This window comes from Girardinichthys multiradiatus, chromosome 6 (genome assembly GCF_021462225.1).
Source record: "Girardinichthys multiradiatus isolate DD_20200921_A chromosome 6, DD_fGirMul_XY1, whole genome shotgun sequence".
NCBI lineage: Eukaryota > Metazoa > Chordata > Actinopteri > Cyprinodontiformes > Goodeidae > Girardinichthys > Girardinichthys multiradiatus.
Window position 1 is genome coordinate 25,979,036 of NC_061799.1, and position 20,706 is coordinate 25,999,741.

The window sequence follows — 20,706 nt, forward strand, 5'->3', positions numbered from 1 at the left end:
CTAAAGATCACCTAAGCCTGCCATAATCAGTTATGGAAATTCACTAAAAGCGATGCTAGATGATAGAGGAACTATTTGACTGCTCTGATTGAGACAAAAAAATTTTTTTTTTCTTTTGCCTGTACAAATATTTCCTCATCAGTTTCTATGACTTTTTTGTTTGTGCTGGTTGTTTTTCTTGGGTTTTAGATTTGACTGTCTGTGATGGCATGCTTGGATGTCACACACTTATATTTTATATTGATTTTGATTCAAAGAGATTTTCTTAGCCAAGTTCCAAAAAAAAAAAGAGATGCTATTTCAGATCTAAACCTTGAAAGATGAAAGCAGCCTGCAGGAACTGCAACTGTGGTTTTAGTTTTCCAAGTCCTTTTTGTAATAGGCTTCATTAATTTCTGTATGTGAAGTTTGAAACCCCAAATGTATCATGTTTTTATAACCTTGATTGATACAAAATATGTTCTAAAAAAATACCACATTTTGTGAGCTCTTGGCCTAATAAATACGAATTAGTAAGTATTTTAGCTGTGCTGGTCAGCCCAGCTTCACTGAATCCATTGGTGAGGTAAATCATAATTTCACTGACCTCTGCAGGCCAGGTCAAATATACACTGCTCAAAAAAATAAAGGGAACACTTAAACAACACAATATAACTTCAAGTGAATCAAACTTCTATAAAATCAAACTGTCCACTTAGGAAGCAACACTGATTGACAATTAATTTCACATGTTGTTGTGCAAATAGAATAGACAACAGGGGGAAATCGTTGGAGATTAGCAAGACACACTCAATAAAGGAGTGGTTCTGCAGGTGGGGACCACAGACCACTTCTCAGTACTTATGCTTTCTGGCTGATGTTTTGGTCACGTTTCAATGTTGGTGGTACTTTCACACTCGTGGTAGCATGAGACGGACTCTACAACCCACACAAGTGGCTCAGGTAGTGCAACTCATCCAGGATGGCACATCAATGCGAGCTGTGGCAAGAAGGTTTGCTGTGTCTGTCAGCATAGTGTCCAGAGCCTGGAGGCGCTACCAGGAGACAGGCTAGAACACCGGGAGATGTGGAGGAGGCCGTAGGAGGGTAACGACCCAGCAGCAGGACCACTACCTCCACCTTTGTGCAAGGAGGAACAGGAGGAGCACTGCCAGAGCCCTGCAAAATGACCTCCAGCAGGCCACAAATGTGCATGTGTCTGCACAAACGGTTAGGAACCGACTCCATGAGGATGGTATGAGGGCCCAACGTCCACAAATGGGGGTTGTGCTCACAGCCCAACGCCGTGCGGGACGCTTGGCATTCCCCAGAGAACACCAGGATTGGCAAATTCGCCACTAGCGCCCCGTGCTCTTCACAGATGAAAGCAGGTTCACATTGAGCACATGTGACAGACGTGACAGAGTCTGGAGACACCGTGGAGAGCGATCTGCTGCCTGCAACATCCTTCAGCATGACAATTTGGCAGTGGGTCAGTAATGGTGTGGGGTGACATTTCTTTGGAGGGCCGCATTGCCCTCCATGTGCTCACCAGAGGTAGTCTGACTGCCATTAGGTACCGAGATGAGATCCTCAGACCCCTTGTGAGACCATATGCTGGTGCAGTTGGCCCTGGGTTCCTCCTAATGCAGGACAATGCTAAACCTCATGTGGCTGGAGTGTGTCAGCAGTTCCTGCAAGATGAAGACATTGAAGCTATGGACTGGCCCGCCCGTTCCCCAGACCTGAATCTGATTGAGCACATCTGGGACATCATGTCTCGGTTCATCCACCAACGTCACGTTGCACCACAGACTGTCCAGGAGTTGGCGGATGCCTTAGTCCAGGTCTGAGAGGAGATCCCTCAGGAGACCATCCACCGTCTCATCAGGAGCATCTCCAGGCGTTGTAGGGAGGTCATACAGGAACGTGGAGGCCACACACAATACTGAGCCTCATTTTGACTTGTTTTAAGGACATTACATCAAAGTTGGATCAGCCTGTAGCGTGTTTTTCCTCTTTAATTTTGTGTGTGACTCCAAATCCAGGCCTCCATTGGTTAATAAATTTGATTTCCATTGATGATTTTTGTGTGATTTTGTTGTCAGAACATTCAACTTTGTACAGAACAAAGTGTTCAATGAGAATATTTCATTCATTCAGATCTAGGATGTGTTATTTGAGTGTTCCCTTTATTTTTTTGAGCAGTGTATTTTTCTGCCTGCTAAGCTCCTTAAAAGCACTGTAAAGAATACTGTGTTACCATGACGACCACTAACAATGACCTGCAGCTCTAGCGTCTCTCTGCACACGTCCATTACAGTGATGTTTTATATTTTGAAAGCGCTCATATTTTGCTCAACAGTTGTTCGCAAACCATTGAAAACCTCACACTGAGTTTTTCCACATCGAGTTTTTATTTTTCCCGAAAGAAAATGACATTAATAGAAACCTAATATTTGATATTGTGGTTTTTCTGTCTCTGCTTAATGATATAAATGTAAAACATGTTGTATTTGCAAAATATCTTGTTTCTGCCCATAATGGGCTCCAAGTAGAGCCTGATTTGGTGACTGGATTTCTTAAAGTGAATAACTGAACACAGTCGGCTGGCCTTCATTAGGTAAGATTTTGGAGAGCATGTAATGATCCAATTGAACTGCATGTAAGTGAATCTGTCTATTGGATCCGATTGAATTGGTTCCCATGCTTTCTGATGGTGAATAGGTGCTATGTAAATAAACCAAGCTGAATTGAATTTATCAACACATAAAAAGTATTAATGTGTTTATAGATGGTGGAGTACGCAAACACATTTAACAAACTTGTCCTTTACTCTACCAGCTTTGGAGAGGAAGATGTCCCTGCGACAGAGCAGAGATGAACTCATCAAGAGAGGGGTTCTGAAGGAGATCTTTGAAAAAGGTGAGCCGAGTGCTGAACTACCAGATCTCAAATAATTTACCGTGTTATAAGTCCGTATTCTCTGATCTTCCTTTTCAAACATTTGACATGGAGCATCCAGAGATATAATCTTTCATTATTGAAATTTTGTAGGATTTCTGTAGCCTCTATTAAAAAAATTCTATATCTGAGTTGAACAAAGTCTGTGCCTTAGGACTTTAAAAGAAAGTTGGCGAGGCTTTGCAAGTCCGCTTGCTCCTGCCAAAATGTGGAGAGAGAAGATAAGAAAACTTGTTATTTTTTTAATATGTAATAAGAGTTAGAAATTAATTCAAATTTCATGCTGCAGACAGTGGAGAGTCATCTCAGCGAGACTAAAGAGGATGTATAACCAGATTCTTTCTCAAGAACATGCCTTAAAATGCTTATGACAGGTTATTGCAAGAACTTCATAAATGAATTACTTTAAATCCTACAGTTAGAAATTAAAGAATAATAATACAATATTAATTTAACTGCTTGCCTGCCACAGTTTTTTCATCTGTTGTGTACATGGTTAAAAAGATTTGAGGACTGGTTAAGCTCTGGCCAGTTGCATCTCAATAAATTAGAATTAGTCATATAAATTTCATTTTTTTCAGGTGTTTATTTTATTTAAATGATCGTAGCTTGCATCTCATGAAAACCCAAAATTCAGTTTTTGAGACCAACAATAGATTTTTAGCACAAAAAGATCAGCCTATTAAAATTTCAATGTTCTGTACAGTATGTGCATGCAATACTTGGTCAAGGCTGCTTTGGTGTAAATTACTGCATCGGTGCAGCATGATATGGAGGCAATCAGCCTGTTGCTTTGCTGAGCTATTAAGGAAGCCCAATGCCTTAATAGCGACCTTCAGCTTGTCTGCATTGTTAGGTCTGGTGTCTCTCATTTTCTTCTTGACAATACTTCCCAGTAGAGCCCTGCGTATGACTATTTGTTTTTTAAATCCTGCTCCCGCTGTCTGTCTCAGTCACTCCCGCCCACTCCCGCAATATTTGGGTCCAATGCCTTTCACCCCCACCAACAGTTTAATTGATAAACTGTATGACAGAATAATTAAATATCCACTGAATGTTTTATTGCAGTAGAAGACCAGAAAAAATTAAATATATCCAACAAAAATCTCTCTGCTTTGAATCTCAAATTCTCACGTAAACTGATGCTAAAAATGCCACGTCTAAAAACAAATATATAAATAATAAAATCTACACATGAAACCTCCAAGAAATATTTGAAAAAGAAATGGGGTACATTTGGAATTGCTGAACATTTATATAAAACAATAGTTCAGAACACTTAATATATAATATTATATATTAATAATAAAAAAATAATAAAAAAAAATGCGAAAGCTTAATATCACTGGGACAGCTGTTTTACTTCCGATTGCTGTACACAGAGTATATTGCTGAGAGACTGCCCTCAGGCTACGGTCTGTTTTTTGTTTGTTCCTGGAAGACAGCTGTGGTGACCTTGGTCTTGAAGAACTGAGTGGTTGACGCCACAAATCTTCACTGACTGTGGAAGCTTCACATTAGGCAACAACAAACCTAGATTCTGCGCCTCTTAGCTCTTTCTCGAGACTCTGGCACATTGATTTCCAAATGAAATGCAAAATGTACCGTAATCTAAAAAGAGGACTGTGGACTAAACAAGACTTAATTCGTTTCTCTTATTCCGACGCCCTTTCTGGGTCGGTAGAACCCTTAAACAAGGAATGTGACAGTATTGGCCCATGTTCATATGTATAGTGGTTTTCAGCCATAGTCCACACCATGCCAGTGTCTATCAAATTCTCGCGAGGTCTTTGCTTCACAATCATCCCAAACTGTGGAGAGGATTGCAACCTTTTTCTATCCCATTTTCCTTGCACTCTACTTCCCATTAATATGCTTGCATATGGCACTCACTAAAAAAACATTTTTTTAGCGAAGACCTTTGTGTCTTATCCTCCTTTCAGAGGATGTCAATGACTGTCTGCTTGACAGCTGGCAAGTCGGCAGCCTTCTTCTTGAGCTGCACAATATATCAATTTACAATTCTATAGCGATATTGAATTTTGTCACCCAGATCCTAAAGCTCAAAGAGCACGCTTATCATAATGATTGAAAAGAAAAAGTAGACTGAGGAAAAGGTGGAGTAACAACAATTCATATTGCTGTATTTAACTATATTATTCTAGTTATTTTGATAGGTAATATTGTGCAGTGCTGCTTGTATTAAAAGTCTTTTTTGTTGGTCTAATGTTGTTTCTGAGGAAAACTGAATTTTAGGCTTTTACCAGCTGCAAGCTATAATTATTCAAATTAACATAAAAAAATAGTCAGTGCATTCATGTAATAAATCTATATCATAATAGTTTCACACAAATTAACTTGTCAGTGATATTCTTATTTATTGAGATGCATCTGTATTTGTTTGAAAAACACAATGAATTTAGCTAAACAAACATTGGGTGTGATGTATCCTTTTACAATAATGCATGTTTTTGGTGCTAATGCATGTTGTTTTTTTTGTTGTTGTTTCCCTTTTCTCTTTTAGCTACTGTTGAATTCCGATCCTCTATGGACGGCGGTATTTGCCCTCAGGAACACTCTATTAAGACATCTATGGTCCTGCCCACCAAGAAATCTGTATCTTTTCCAAGTGACCATCAGGAGACCCCAGCCAAGCCCCCACTTTACCACAAGCAGCCTCCTGCCCTGCCTCCAAAGCCGTTTTCTAGGATCCCAAACCATAGCACAGGTCAGTCGCAGGTTTCTCTGGGATTTGCTGCTTTAACAATAAGCTTTCCTTATCATTTCAGCCTGCCAAACAGTTCATGAGCTGTGACTGCTCGTACCTAGCCCTGTACCTGCACTGCCACACATGCTCATAGGATTATAGTAGTCTCATTAAAGTCCCCTGTTGTTAGCTCAGCTGGGCTCTCATTGTCATTACCAATCTGTTGATACAGGGAACAGGCATTATTCTGGCCTAATTCCCACCCCTCTGCACTGACGTTGGTAGCCATGTGGGATCATTAATAACCTTTATCCATCTCTGTTGGCAAATGTTAGGAGATGTGATGCAACCACATTCTAAATTTTATGTATTCCTTACTTTTCTTCTTGTTTTTTTCTCCTCAAGATTCTTGCCAGCCAATGAAATTGCCCTTCATGCCCGGTGCAAAGCACTCCCCCCCCTTGCCTCCTAAGAAAGTGATGATCTGCATGCCTCCAGGTGGGCTGGACTCTTCGCCATCTCCTTCCCCCAACCCTCTCAACACGTTCCCGCCAAAGTGCGCGCCCCTCCAGGGCTTACCATTTCACCACGGCACGTTGCTGCCCTCCCAGCTCGCCGGGCTGACCGGGCTCCACCAGAGCCATGGCCACCCGCTCCAGCTCCAGTATGGCGGGCTGCACGCCCCCAGCCGCATCATAGAGGAGCTCAATAAAACCCTGGCACTATCCCTGCAGCGATTTGAAAGGTTAGCTTCTGCCTTGTTAAATCTGTTGGGGGGGCAAGGACAGATTAGGAGTTGACGTCTGTCTGCTATCTAGTGCATAACCTGTTATATCCTGGTTGGATTCAAGAGTCAAGATTCTTTGTTGTCATTATGTCACCATACTGAAATTTAGCTGAGACCCAGCTCAAAAGATACACATGTAGATTATAGACACTTACAAAATTTACAAAATGTAAAAACACTTATAGAAAAAAAGAACATATGTACATGGAATGTGGCAAGTAGTATATATATAAAGTGCAGCTTTTGCTGAAACAGTCTGAGATGGGCTGTTTAGGGATGCTTAGTGTCTGCCTGCAGGGGGACAATTGCCTTCACTGCTTTGGGAAAGAAAATTTGACTGAACTTATGTGTTAAATGTAACAGATAATTTAAAACAAAAGGTCAAAGAGTCTGTGGTCATTTTACCAGCATTCATCTACTGTAAAAATACCACATAAAATGTTTTAACCACAAGAAAAACAGTTTTTGTGTAATGGTGTCTGTTTGTTAGCTCTGATTTAAGTGTATACTCTGTTTTCATTGAGGTCGCATCCTGTCAGCTCTGTTGCACTGTTGTACAGGTCTAAATCAGCACACTGCCTCTCAGGGCAGCCTGCCCTGGTTTTTTCAGTGAAATGTCTGTGTGGGCACAAACGCATGGAGTAGGCGTCCCTCCAGCAGTTTGGCCTGACATAACATGACCAGCTGCTCTTGACGACAGCCGAGCTTCTTCATGTTTGGAGAAGAGGGACACGGTAGTAGATTGGACATTATGTAACCTCTTGCATTAGGATCTCTTTTTCACCAGAGCTGTTTGGGCAGGGATAAGGAAGTAATGCTCCTGACAGAGCTCACAATTAGTCTGAAAGCTCGGAGTGGTTGCATAAGAGTGGCTCATCATAAGAAGCTTCAACCAGACTGTTTATTAATCATTCTGTCAAATATGCAGCTGGTTAACCTGCGATGCCCTCGGAACCTGAAGCTTATTCTTTACGCTTTGTTTTGAACTACATATGCAGCTTGTTTTTCTTCTTCTGTTACAGTTACATCAGATTTGACATTATATATTGTTTGCTTTGTTATTAGGCTGTTTGTCTCTTGGAGCTCAGGGTTCCTGAAATATGGAAAAGTATGGGAGTGTTTTCTAGGCCTGAATTAGTAGTGAAAAAGAAACAGAGTATAGAAACTGCTGGTTTATTCACTAAATTACTGTCTAATTGATCTGTCTATCCAGTTCTTTGCTCATTTGTCTTTCTATTCATAGGTCCATCTGTTTGTCTGTCTGTCTGTACAAGCCTTGCATTTTCTGTCCTTCCCTTTTTTTGTAAGTCCAACAGTTGATTTGTCCTTCTATTCATCCATTTCTCTGTCTGCCTGTTTGTCTCTGTCCATCTTTCCCTCTTTTTGTCCTTCACCTGTCATGTTGTTTGTCCATTCGTCTATCCATCGGTCCATTTGTCTGCTTGTCTATTTTTCACTCCGTCTTCCCATCTGTCCATTTGTCTGTCAATTTGATTGGACCATCTGCCAGCAATATTCAAGCCTGACCACTAGAGACATATCTGCAGTATATCATAGAGGGTTAGTGGTGGTAGTAGTGTGAAAGTTTAGCAGTCAGCTTGTTGTATTTCAGTGTGCTTTGAGATTGTTTCCTCGGGCTATTCGACCAATATGTTGGTTTCAAAAATGAATAAATAAAAGCAAAACATACAGTTTACCAAAAAAGTGCCATTATATGTTCATTTAACCTATTACTGGGTACTAAAACACTGTACTTTAACAAGACCTGATGGTTAAATATCTTAAAGAGAAGAAGTCATAACAAATTTTCCTTTTTTTCCATCCATAGTTATGCTTTACTGGGCAGTGTTCAGTGTGCTCCCCTGGACAGGAGAGAAGTGCCATCGGTAATAATTGACTATGAGGACGACAAGGAGAACATGCCCAATGAGTCGGACTACGAAGACCTGCCCAGCATGTACAAGGATGAGGAGGATGATGAAGACGACGATGAGGAGGACGACGAAGATGACGACTCTATATTTACAAGTGAGCAAAGTTGGAGTTCATACTGGATCGTGAAAGAAATCAAGCATTTAAAGGTCTTATGTTACATCAAGGGCATTTGTGTTTCATTTTAATAAGCTATAACTAGGATATTTTAATACATTTCCAAATTTTTATTTGTTGCTGCCTTCCTTCTACTGTCTAGTTGAACAGAATGAGCACTTTTGAGGTGCTGTGTAAAAATAGAAAACATATCTGTATAAACTTCCAACTGAGTTTCAAAGTTAAAGGATTTTAAATTGTTAATATGGCCTCTTTATTGTTAAAGGTACACTGGCTAAGAAGGTCCTACGAAAAGATTCTCTGGCCATCAAGCTGAGCAACCGTCCATCCAAGCGAGAGCTGGAAGAGAAAAACATCCTGCCCATGCAGACAGATGAGGAGAGGCTGGAATCAAGGCAGCAGATAGGCACCAAACTCACGAGGTGAGATGTGCTTTACCTTAATACAAATAAGCTACACCAATTATAACTTTTTAATATGAATTCAATTGATGAGCCACTGCAATGGCTCATTTTAGCTGAAGCAAGCATTTTGTGTTACTTTGAGCTGACAGAATGGCGACTCAATCCAAAACGGATGTCTCTCACATTGTGTACGAATTCTATTTTTATCTTTTGCTTTTATTTCTTCCCTTCTGAACATTTGATAGGGATACATGCTTTATCTCGTTAAGAAGTCTCTGAAAATGGAGCTGACCTAATTTCAGTGATGCATCCTCCCTCCCTTTTCTTTCTCCTTCTCTTGTCTTCTCTCCAGTGTGCTCTCACTATCTCATTCGTCTTTCTTCCTCCTGGCTGACTTCCTCCCTCGCTCACTGAATCACCACGGTGATGCATGTGCTAAACTAGCTCCACTCCATTTTTTCACAACAGTGCCATGAAAACCATTTTTTCACCATACCAGCAATTTCACACTCTCACATGATGCTGGAGCTGGATCTAAAAATCATTATAATGTTGAGCTCATAAATTGGAATGGTATTAAATGTTACAATGCAGAACACAATCACACCATATTGATCCTATTTCTCTGTATTTGTTATTATTCAGTTTGGGCCTTTACCACTGCATACTTACTGTGCCATTTTAGCCACTCAACCTTCACAATATTGTGCTCATTCTGGACATTTTGGCTACGTCTTCACCTATGTGTGTGTGTGTATATATATATATATATATATATATATATATACCTAGAGAGAAATACACTGCTCAAAAAAATAAAGGGAACGTCTCATGCTACCACGAGTGTGAAAGCACCACCAACATTCAAAAGTGACCATACATCAGCCAGAAAGCATAGGTACTGAGAAGTGGTCTGTGGTCCCCACCTGCAGAACCACTCCTTTATTGAGTGTATCTTGCTAATCACCAAAGATTTCCCCCTGTTGTCTATTCTATTTGCACAACAGCATGTGAAATTGATCGTCAATCAGTGTTGCTTCCTAAGTGGACAGTTTGATTTCACAGAAGTTTGATTTACTTGGAGTTATATTGTGTTGTTTAAGTGTTCCCTTTATTTTTGTGAGCAGTGTATATGTGTATGTATACACATACATACATAAGGTTTTCAAGGTATATTTTGTGATAAATAGCAGAAGATGCAGCCGAAATGTCGAGAATGAGTATATGTATGTATGTATGGATATGGCAAATAATTTTTCTTACACAAATTTTACTCCTATATTTAACCGTAGGGATTCCTGTTTACTTTCACTTTGTTCTTAGAGCTTGACAAAATGTCTTGTGATTATGTACTTTAAGTTTAAATGAACATCATTCTTGTGGATAGGGGTTAAAAAAAAGATGAGAAGAATGGTTAAAGGTAAAGAGTGTAACTCATCACATTTAGAGATTGCCAAATATTTTCCCATTGACACTGAAACACACAGCATGTTCCCAAAAATCTTTGTGACACTGTCCTGAAGAAAGTGTCATCTGAGGCAGGCTTTCCATTTTTATCACTTTTTTACTTTCTACCACGATACTGTGTCCTGTAAAGTGGTTGCTTGTGCCAGGCTAATCAGAATTGATTGTGATAACGACTCTCCAGGTCATGCTGACCTTAGCTCATTTCTGCAGAGAAAACTATGGAAAGGGAAGAAACGCGTTCCAGCTTTGACCCTTGAAAAACCAAGGATTATATCTCACAAAGATATGCATGCAGCTGTTGTGTCGCTGTTGCAACCGAAAGATGTATGAACTGAATGGAGAATACAACACATAAACTCACATGGCTGCTTTGCCATTTTACCAATTCAAACCAGTATTTTATTTCTTTTGTTTTTGATCATATTCCTGGTTTTCTTTATCTGCTGTGTTTGGCATCACTCCTTACATGGAAGATTTATTTTGCTCTCTACACACACAGTAACATAATCATAAACTTCCCAGCTCCACAAAGGACATCTGAGGAGAGTCTTACTGGCAGGTACCAATATAGCCAAAGAAATTTATATCAAAAACAGGTTTCAAGGTAGAACGAAGAGTAGAACAGACGTGACGGTATGAATTTGCTAATTAGACACTAATCTAGGGATAGGTCTGCTTCTATCATCTCCTCCTGGCACATTTTTATGTACAATTACCAACCACTGAATTACATATACCGGTACAATTGCTTTTAACACAAATAGTGACTCAGTCTTTCAAATGGCACCAACTTAAGGCATTTAGGCCTCTAGACGTGGTGAAGGCAACTTGCTGAAGTTTAAACAGAGCATCAGAATGGGATGAAAAGGGGATTTAAGTGGCTGTAAATGTGACATGATTGTTGGTGCCTGACAGGCTAGGCCGACTATTTTAGAAACCACCGATCTACTGGGAGTTTCACGGACAACCATGTTTCAGGATTAGAGAAGGTTCTGAAGGAGAGGAAATTTCCAGTGAGCATCAGCTCTATGGAAAGAAATGCATTGTTGATGTCAGAGTGGGAGGACAGAGTGGTTTAAGATCATAGAGAAGCAACAGTAGCACAAGTAACCAGTTGTTGTCACCAAGGTAAGCAAAATATAATCTCTGAATGAACACATCAAACTTTGAAGGAGATGAGCTAAAGCAACAGAAGACCACACCAGGTGCCTTTTGCAGCTGTGACATTCAGATGATAGGGTCAGAATTGGGTGTTAACAACATGAAAGCATGGATCCATCCTGCATTTTATCAACGGTTCAAGCCCATGATGGTGGTGTAACAGTGTTGGGGATATATTGGTACATTTTGACCCTCTTAGTACCAGTTGAGCATGATCCTGTGAGGTTAATATGGACTAAAATCTCTGAGGACTATTTTCAACACCTTGTTTATTCAATGCCACAAAGAATTAAAGCAGTTCTGAAGGCAAAATGGGGTGCAACGTTGGTGCACCAAGAAGGTATACCAAAGACGGTTGTTCTAGAAGGCATCTTATGGAAGATTATCCTGGTATCTTTTTCCACATGACTTCGTCTGCTTGTGTTTAAAATTTCTGATAAAGCCTTTCTGTTGGTTTTTAAAGGTGTTATAATCTTATCTGCCCTATGCTGGATCAAAGCAAGAGTACTTTGTGGCTCTTGCTGATTTTAATTACTACAATGTATTGATGGATTATCATAGATTCATTTGGACATTAGTGAGTTGGGTTCATAGCTAAGTGAGGATTTGAGGTGTGCATCTGTCAAGCTTTCATTAGGTGTAGCATTTAATCTTTTAATGGGGTCATAAAAGAACTCCGTTGCGTAGAAAACATTTCATTCTAAATCTCATTGTCAGTTGTAGAAGAACTCACTCTGTGAATGCCAACTATTTAACTTTCCAGGGACATTCTGTCAAAAAGCTGGGATAAATAATAAGAAAGAGGAAAGAAAGTAGCTAGGTTTTCCTGAACTGCACTTGACACACTCATACTACGGAGGGAACTCCATTATCTTTATTGGATCTACGATTTGTTGGATTCTGGCTTGATTTTGCATGATTTTATCATTTCAGCAGAGCTGTCAAAGTTGTTTTTTGTGGATATCACTTTGCACATTATCCAAAGGTGTTTAACGTATGTTAGACCTGATGACTACTGAAATATATTTATTTGTTTTTATGAAACCAGAGAGAGTTCATATTTTCACTCTGAAATAGGACATTATTGTGTTAGATTTACATTTTGAAAATAGTCACCTAAATCAGCTCAAAAGTGGAAAAACAACAATCATGTAGCCATTAGTCACTTAAATCATGTTACATGATTTAAGTGACTAATGGCTACATGATTGTTTATAAACAACAACTACGTACCCATTAGAGAATGTGTTAATATGTTTCCAAAAAGGAATGCAGAAATATGATAAACATAGTCATGATCAGCAAATTTTCACAGTGGCTTATAGCACCCAATCAGTGATTGGCTGGTATAGTGTCTGCCAAGAAAACATCCGCTGCACCATTTCACCAGTAGCAGCAGCATCCTTAGGTCGATGGATTTGTGCTGTTGACACCAACTTCTAACTATACCGTTGGCAGGCTCAGCGGAAAAATTTTATCGAATGTGGACTAAAGTGCATATTTTCAGACTTCAGCTATTCGTTTTTTTTGGTTTTTTTTGGAAAGCCTGGGCAGCAATAAAAATGGATGTGCTCTTCCGCCATTGTAGCCCATTCTACTCAAGTGCTGGACGTGTGCATTTCAAAAATCTGAACTGCTCAGTTGTCAAAACCTGTAATCTGAGGATTAGCAGACATTGTGTGCGCTTGAACTAGTCCTGGCTATTCTGTTCTGATACTTTTTAGAGGGGTCTTTTTCCCCTCCAGAACTTTGTTTCATATTGTTTTGTTTGTGTCTTTATTATGAGAGAAATAATAATAAAAGTAGTGCAAGAAAATCAAGATGTTGGCAGTTGCAAACCCGCCTCAGATCAAGTTTTTCTATGTACTCTGGTGTGTAAGAACCTTTTAACACTAGAACTCCCAGGGCCGTCAATTTGACGGTTTTGAAAGTTTGACATGCCATAACTCTAGTTTATTAAAACTCTTATCTTTCTGGCATCCTGACTTTTTCCTAAACCTGTGTCTTGTGTGTTCCTATGTCTCTATTTAAAAAAAAAAAACAAAGTAAATAAAAGATCTAAGTATTTCTACCTCTAACTACCACAGCCGCTATTTTGACGGCCCTATTATTTACATTGATATTTTTCTCCCGCGGCTGAGTATACGCGCGATCGTTGCATAGCAACCGCCAGTCTAGAACGCAGTCTGAGAAGGAGATTGTTGGCATCCTACAAATGGCTTCTAGAAGGATATTTTCTGCTCAAGAGGCATTGGAAATGCTTCAAAAATTAGATGATAGTGATTCTGAGGTTGAGAGGGATTCTGACGGGTCTTAGTCAGCATTCAGTTCCAGTGACAGCGGGTCAGAGAGTGAGCCTCCCCCGGCTAAAAAACACGAGTCGTCCCATTAGCAGGAGGTTGTGGCGCATTATTTCAAGGAAATAAAAGCCTAGTCTATGTAACGATTTTATTATTTTAGACTATAGTTTATAGATTAGTAAACTAATAATCAATAAACTATAGCAACAGTGCCAAAATCAGCACAGGTTCAGAGACAGGGAGATGAGCCAGGTGCCCAGTGCCCAGCTATAAACCCAGCAAACCAGCTCTCTGGCAGGAGAGAAACTAAAAAACAAGGTACTGATAATGGAAAAAGAAATAAACAATAAGTTAATAAGTTAGGTCATAGATATAGTAGCCCAGTAACAACAATCTATTCTGCGTTTACAGCGTTTTCATCGCAAGACGAGCGCACACCTGGGAAGGAGGAGGCGCTGTAAGGACAGGGGTAGGAGAGAAAGGGGAGAAAAGCTTTTTTTTAAAATGTACCGACTACTCTGTATTATGTTTCAGTACTATTTATAAATAACAATAAAACTTAATAGATTTTGATCAAATACTATTATTAATTCTTGTCAAAACCATAATTTTATAATGTGCAAGAAAACCTTTAGCATTCTGACCAATGTAATGCAATGACATCATCACCGCCTCGCATCCAGAATGCTCACCGTCAAATTGACGGGCTTGGGAGTTCTAGCAGTGTTAGAATTCTGGGAGTTCTAGTGTTAATGAGGTTGTAAACCCACCTGTAACCGGTGATCCCCTACTACTTTCTCACGTTTTGTAAGGTTCCACCCACAAAATTTTAGGTGTTTTTTATTTGGTTTTTATATGATGGACCAAAATAAAGTAGCAGATAAAATGATGCACGCAAATCTTAAGTCAACATTTTTTCTTCCATTTCTTTGTGTAATAGCTCAAACTTAGTCAGGTGGGATGGATCTGTGAAGAAAAGAGTGGAAGTCTCGTCACAGATTCTCAATTGGATTTTAGAGTGGACTTTGACTGGACAGTTGTAGCACATGAGTACAATTTGATCTGAGCATAGTTTGGGTTGTTGTACTGGTGCCTCCAACCCCAGCCTCTAGCCTTTGACATGTTCCAGGATGTCCCTGTTTTCCTATGAGCCATTACCAGCCTTCCGGCCCCTGCTGAAGAAAAGGCATCCCCACACCATGATGCTGCCACCACTGTGTTTCATCGTTAAGTTGGTGTGTTTACAGCAGGCTGTTGTGCAGTGGTAGCCAGACATATCGTTTTCCATGTATGCCAAACGTTCACTATTGATCTCCATGTATCTGTTTTGTCCCCTGCATGGCTTGTGGAAAACTTAAACAGTACTTCCTATAGGTTCGCTTCAACAATAGTTTCTTCTTGCCTCTCACAAGTGATGGTCACAAGTAACAGTTACCGTGTTGACAGATTCTCCCACCTGAGCTGTGAATTTCTGTAGCTCCTCCAGTTACCAGGGCGCTTGACTGCTTCTGTGGTTAATGTTCTCCTTGAGTGGCCTGTAGGTTTAGGTGGACGGCCATGTTTCTGTAGATTTTTCTATTTTACACCTTTCATTTTCAGATGATGAACATGATGGTGCTCCCTGAGATGTTCAGAGCAGAGGATATTGTTTTACAACCTAACCCATTTTTAAACATATCCATAACTTTGTCTGTGAACTGTCTGTTGTCTTCCTTGGTTTTCATGATGCTATTAATTCACTAATGCTCTCTAATAAACCCTTGAGGACTTTAAAGAGCAGCTGTATTTTTACTGACATTAAAGTACTAACAGGTGAACTCTATTTATTACCTTGGTGGCACCTGAAGGCAATTGGTTGCACCTGATTTTATTTATGGTGATTAGAGTACAAATGTTCACCTCCATTTTCTGATTTTTATTCGTGCCAAATTTTGAAAACTGCAATATTTTTGTTCCGCTTCACCAATATGTGAGGTTTGTGTTGGCGTATCACAAAAAAATTCCAATGCAACATATTGAAGCTTGTGGTTATGACATGAAAAAATGTAGGACAAAATGGCTTTGCAGGACACTTTATATTGAATATGTTTCACTGCCACTGGAATGTTTTTTATAATGTTTTCTATATATGAATCATAGATTCACCCAAATGGTTGCTTCTTATTTTCAAAATGTAATGATTACATGACATTGCAAAGCAGATTAAACAAACCTTTTTTTTTTATTTTGCTCGCTGTGGTTTGACTGACCTTTTGCATTGGCTGTAGTTCTGACAGTGTATGTGTTTCTCATCAGGCGCTTGAGCCAGAGACCTACAGCAGAGGAACTGGAACAAAGGAACATCCTCAAACGTAAGTGTGTTAGAATTTTCTTCCAGCTGCAAAGTAATCTCAGAAATGTTATAGCTTAAAATAGGATGCAGCTGTTGGTGCATCTTATTTTTTTGCACAGTGGAGCAGTTTGACATAGTTATGACTGACATACATTCGTCACTCTGCTCCTCCTTGGTCAGTCGTTTTCCTGTGAAGCAGGCATGTAGCAGGTCTCCCTGAGAGACCATGTCTACAGAGACTTGTGTCTTAGCTCAGGCACACACAGTATCAGAGAGAAGCAGCTCTGTTGCCTGGGACCTTGCAGCTCTCACATCAAAGACTGGCTTACCAGCCGTTCCTGCTTTCCCAGAGGCTCCTGCATGATAGGCAGCAAACAGAAGAAAAGCACAAATGAGTGATAAATCCATCACTTCTGCAAACACCAACACCAAGGTTCTAGTAAGGAGCCATCTAGAATACCAAACTAGAAGCAGCAACAGCAGTGCAAACATGTTGAGCACCAGTACATGTATGTTTGACTGGAGAAACATTTGCAAAATGGGGTTCCCGGATAATTCCTGTTGACAATTGTTTCTTTACTGCTTCCTTTGTTTGATGTTTTTGTGCTTGTGATGTGGTGAAAATCTACAATTTAACACATAAGAAATGGGTCAGCCACTTAATTATAAACACGGCCCCAAATGCCTCGAGAGAATTTGCAAGGAACAAAGCGAACGGCAATAAGCAGTCGATAATTGAAGCTATTTGAAGCATTGAGAAACCTTTTGCAGTTTAGTTTAAATCTAATGAGCCACATTATGCAAATAGTGTTTGTATCCCTTCAACAATTTATGAAAATTCCACAAAAAGGCTATGATTTGCACATCCCTGCGCTCAAAGTAAAACAGTTAATTTTCTCATTCTCTGCAGCTCGCAATGAGCAGGAGGAAATGGAGGAAAAGAGGGAAATAAAACGGAGGCTGACACGAAAGGTGAGTCCAAAATAGCTCCAAAGGTGCAAAATCACACTTGCTGTTCAAACCACTGAAGGGGGCAAATTAAAGGCCAGGGTAAACAAACATTGGAACAGTGAAAAATCTAGTCTTTTACAGGGCTGGCATTGTGTGGTTTTTCTTTTTTTTTTTTTTTAGGTGTTTAACAGGAGACCCTGATGTCCTTGTTGCCCTTGCTCATTTAGCATTTTGGTTTCCAAATCATCTGACCCCCATCGGGAGGTGTTTTTCCCTTCAGTGTCAATAAAACAGTAACACTTTCTGCTCACCAGCAGACACACTGCTTGTGAGAAAAATCTCACATCTGTTGTTGAACTGAACTGTGTGGAATAGATGAAAACAAATAAAGATAGGTTAATCAATAAGCATTTTCAAGCACTAAAATGTGTCTGCAAACATGACATCCAATAAATTAGAGGTCTACTTTGTTTAAAGAAAGTATTTAAATAAAGTCTATATAATATTAAATTGGAATGCAATTATACTTTTAAGTTAATATAGTATAGTACAGTAAAGAAGAATTAAGTGAAGAAACCAAACATTTGAAGTTTGCAAACAAAAGTTGGGAAGAAAGGCGTTTTTAAATTATGGTGTGAACACTCTGCTCCTTCTGTACCAGATAAATGAAGGAAAAGTAAGAGTGTAAAAGTACATTTCCCCATTGAACTTGACCAAAATTAAACCTTTAGGCAGACGTGCAAAATTCTTTTTTTTGGAGGAAAACGCTGTCTGCAGTGAAACATGGTGGTGGTGGAAGTCAACAGCTTGTCTGAAACAGTACAAAAATATTGTTATTTTTGTGCCATTTAGAATTTAATTTATGCTAAATTTGTTGGTTTATGATGAAGCATTGTCTGTATTGGCTGAAGTAGCATACTCTTTTAATAATAGAATATTATTTCTTAAATACTTAAGCGTTTGTTCAACTTATTTATTAAGGTCGTAAGAGATTCTTTTTAAATTTGTGATTTTAGCTGTAAAAGAGTGAAGGTGTACCTAGTATTGCTTGCTAAAATAGATACTTTTTAAAAGATGATTCACAGGATCCGAAATATAAAGCTTTTGTGCAGATGCCCTGTCGTCCAGAACATTATGATCCAAAACGGTCCTCCAATATACTTGCATGGATAACACCTAATGTGCGAGCCTTCTTTTGTGTGCTTGATTATATAAACATTCTTGAGGTCCATCTAATCCAGCAGCTTCAAATAGATTTACTAGTTTTTCTGTTTCATAATCTTTTCTTTTCTTTCTGTTCCAGTTGAGCCAGAGGCCCACTGTAGAGGAGCTGAGACAAGCCAAAATTCTTATCAGATTCAGTGACTATGTAGAGGTGTCTGATGCGCAGGACTATGACCGGCGAGCAGACAAGCCCTGGACCCGACTCACAGCAGCTGATAAGGTTAGTATTACTTTGACTATTTTAATTATACTGAAATAATCTTTTAATTTTGTCATAATTTCTCTTTGTCTCTTTAAATTTAAGATAAGCTCCCTCATTGCTGCTTCATATGACGTAACCCCTAACACAGGCGAACCATGACTCAGTAGGATTTAATGTTTCTCCTGTCTTGTAGTGTCATGTTCCACTTCAGCTGTTTTGCTTCTGTTTGTGAGTAAACATCCTGAAGCGGTCCGGCTGCTGACTGTCCACTGATCTACACTGCTGACTTTTAATGAGAGCCAGGCTTGTGCTGAGCTCATCTTCTGCCTTTTTTCCTTTGATGACTCGTGGCTCAGAGCACCCTTAGGCCACACCTGAGGAACTCTTGAGAACACAATAGGGAAGCAACATTTTTACTATGCAACGAAGTCCCTTACATAAGAGAATAATTGGATATACCACGCCTCAGGACCCCTAATGACGTTGCCGTTCTGCTGACGTTTTCCTCTCCATTATCTTTCAGTGGGTAAAGAATGTATTTTGTTCTGCTGTCCTCAGTACTTGCTCCCTGAGGCTGGAGATGTCCCCTTGAGTCACGTTAGATAGTGAAAGCAATAACATCACCTTGCTGCATTGCCGTCACACATAACATTTTAAATTGGATGTAAAGTCCCCCTGGCGGACCGATTTACGTCCTCAACCTTTCCGCTGCTGAGGACTTATCACTTAAAGGCAGTGATTCGCCAGACATGGACATGTGATGTAGTAATATGGTGCACTGCATGTGAGCTAGGCTTAAAAGTCCTCACAGAGGATGGATTATTGGAGTGAGGGTGAAGTGACTTGCATGATTAACAACAGTGTCCCCCACTGAAACCATCAGATCAATCCAAGCTTTATTATTACTTTCATGCCATGTCTTAAGAACCACACTTCCTAAGCATACTTTTTTTTTTTCTGAAACTGACTTCAGAGTCATCAAAGTAGAGTAAAATACTTTCTTTTATGAACTTGAATAAAGAGGTAAAGCCACATACAGTTTGAGTGATTGAATTAATACGTTCAGCTGTTCTGTTGAAAAAAGGTCAGCTTTTGGCTGATTTGCTGCTCCACTGATTTGACAAATCATGTATAAGAGGTGAACTAATTGATGTCTTTTGGCAGTTAACTGTTTTTTGTCCCTGAAAAAGTCAGGTACGAAACAACCAAACCTGCAAAAGCACAGAATGGCAAAAGAGCAAAATGCTCCGCACAAAGAAAAACCTAGCCCTTTGTTTTTGCTGAATAAACTTCTGATCTGCTTTGTAAAAAAATCATTTCTGTTTAAATAGCTTTTGTGCTTTTTCAGAAATAGTTTTTAAACACCTCACTGAAAAAAGCTGAACATTTAATACTTTGAGTCTCCTTTCAGTAATATTCAACATCCTTGTTGAATATTGTGGTTAGCGCAATGTGGTTGGATCAAAACAATATATACATTTTTGACATTCTGACGAGCCAGTTACCAAGGGCCAGTCAAGCTTACTATCGGCAGATTGTGGTCGCAACTTGATTTCTCGGTCCATCCCAAATAGATATGGTACACAGATAAGTTCAAACAATGTGAACTGTAAAAAAAACAGAATATCGGTGAACCTGGTAAATCTTTGCAAAACTGAAATTGCATTCTGGGATTTGAATATTTAGTTTTTTTATCATTGACTTCAACATGCCTAAAAAACACAAGCATAATTAGACCAGAAGAGGGCTGCTTATCATATTAGGGCTCCTGATTGTCTCAGGAGAGAACATGTGCGCGTCTTGTGATGTAAAAAGAGAACTCAGCGGAATTGTTCACAGCCTTGAGCAAAGTATAAATAATGCATGAAGTGTACGAAAAAGTGTTGGAGTACAGGGCTTAGAGACTTCACGTTTTTTCTCTGGTAACTCATTGCTGTTTCTCCAAATCTTCTAATTTCTTGTCTGCAGGCAGCAATCAGGAAAGAACTCAACGACTTTAAGAGCAATGAGATGGAAGTACATGAGTCAAGTCGTCATTTAACCAGGTAATGAGAATTAGTTTGCAGCTGACCATGCATGGCTTAATTGTACCCCTCATCCCTATTGCTATAGTAACTTGCAGAAGTATTTGTTTGCCTTGAACTTTTTCACATTTTTTCACATTATAACTTTAATACAT

General features: G+C 39.5%; 1 protein-coding gene across 1 annotated transcript in view; it reads left to right on the forward strand.

Annotated features, from left to right (window-relative positions):
• Positions 1-20,706, forward strand: part of LOC124869516 (phosphatase and actin regulator 1-like) — a 66,139-nt gene that overhangs the window by 41,525 nt on the left and 3,908 nt on the right. Inside the window, exons 3-11 of the mRNA XM_047367398.1 lie at positions 2,824-2,904; positions 5,468-5,671; positions 6,056-6,395; positions 8,266-8,465; positions 8,752-8,908; positions 16,114-16,169; positions 17,061-17,122; positions 18,405-18,545; positions 20,496-20,572. Coding sequence (XP_047223354.1) covers positions 2,824-2,904; positions 5,468-5,671; positions 6,056-6,395; positions 8,266-8,465; positions 8,752-8,908; positions 16,114-16,169; positions 17,061-17,122; positions 18,405-18,545; positions 20,496-20,572 — 1,318 coding nt within the window. The remainder of the gene's footprint in view (positions 1-2,823; positions 2,905-5,467; positions 5,672-6,055; positions 6,396-8,265; positions 8,466-8,751; positions 8,909-16,113; positions 16,170-17,060; positions 17,123-18,404; positions 18,546-20,495; positions 20,573-20,706) is intronic.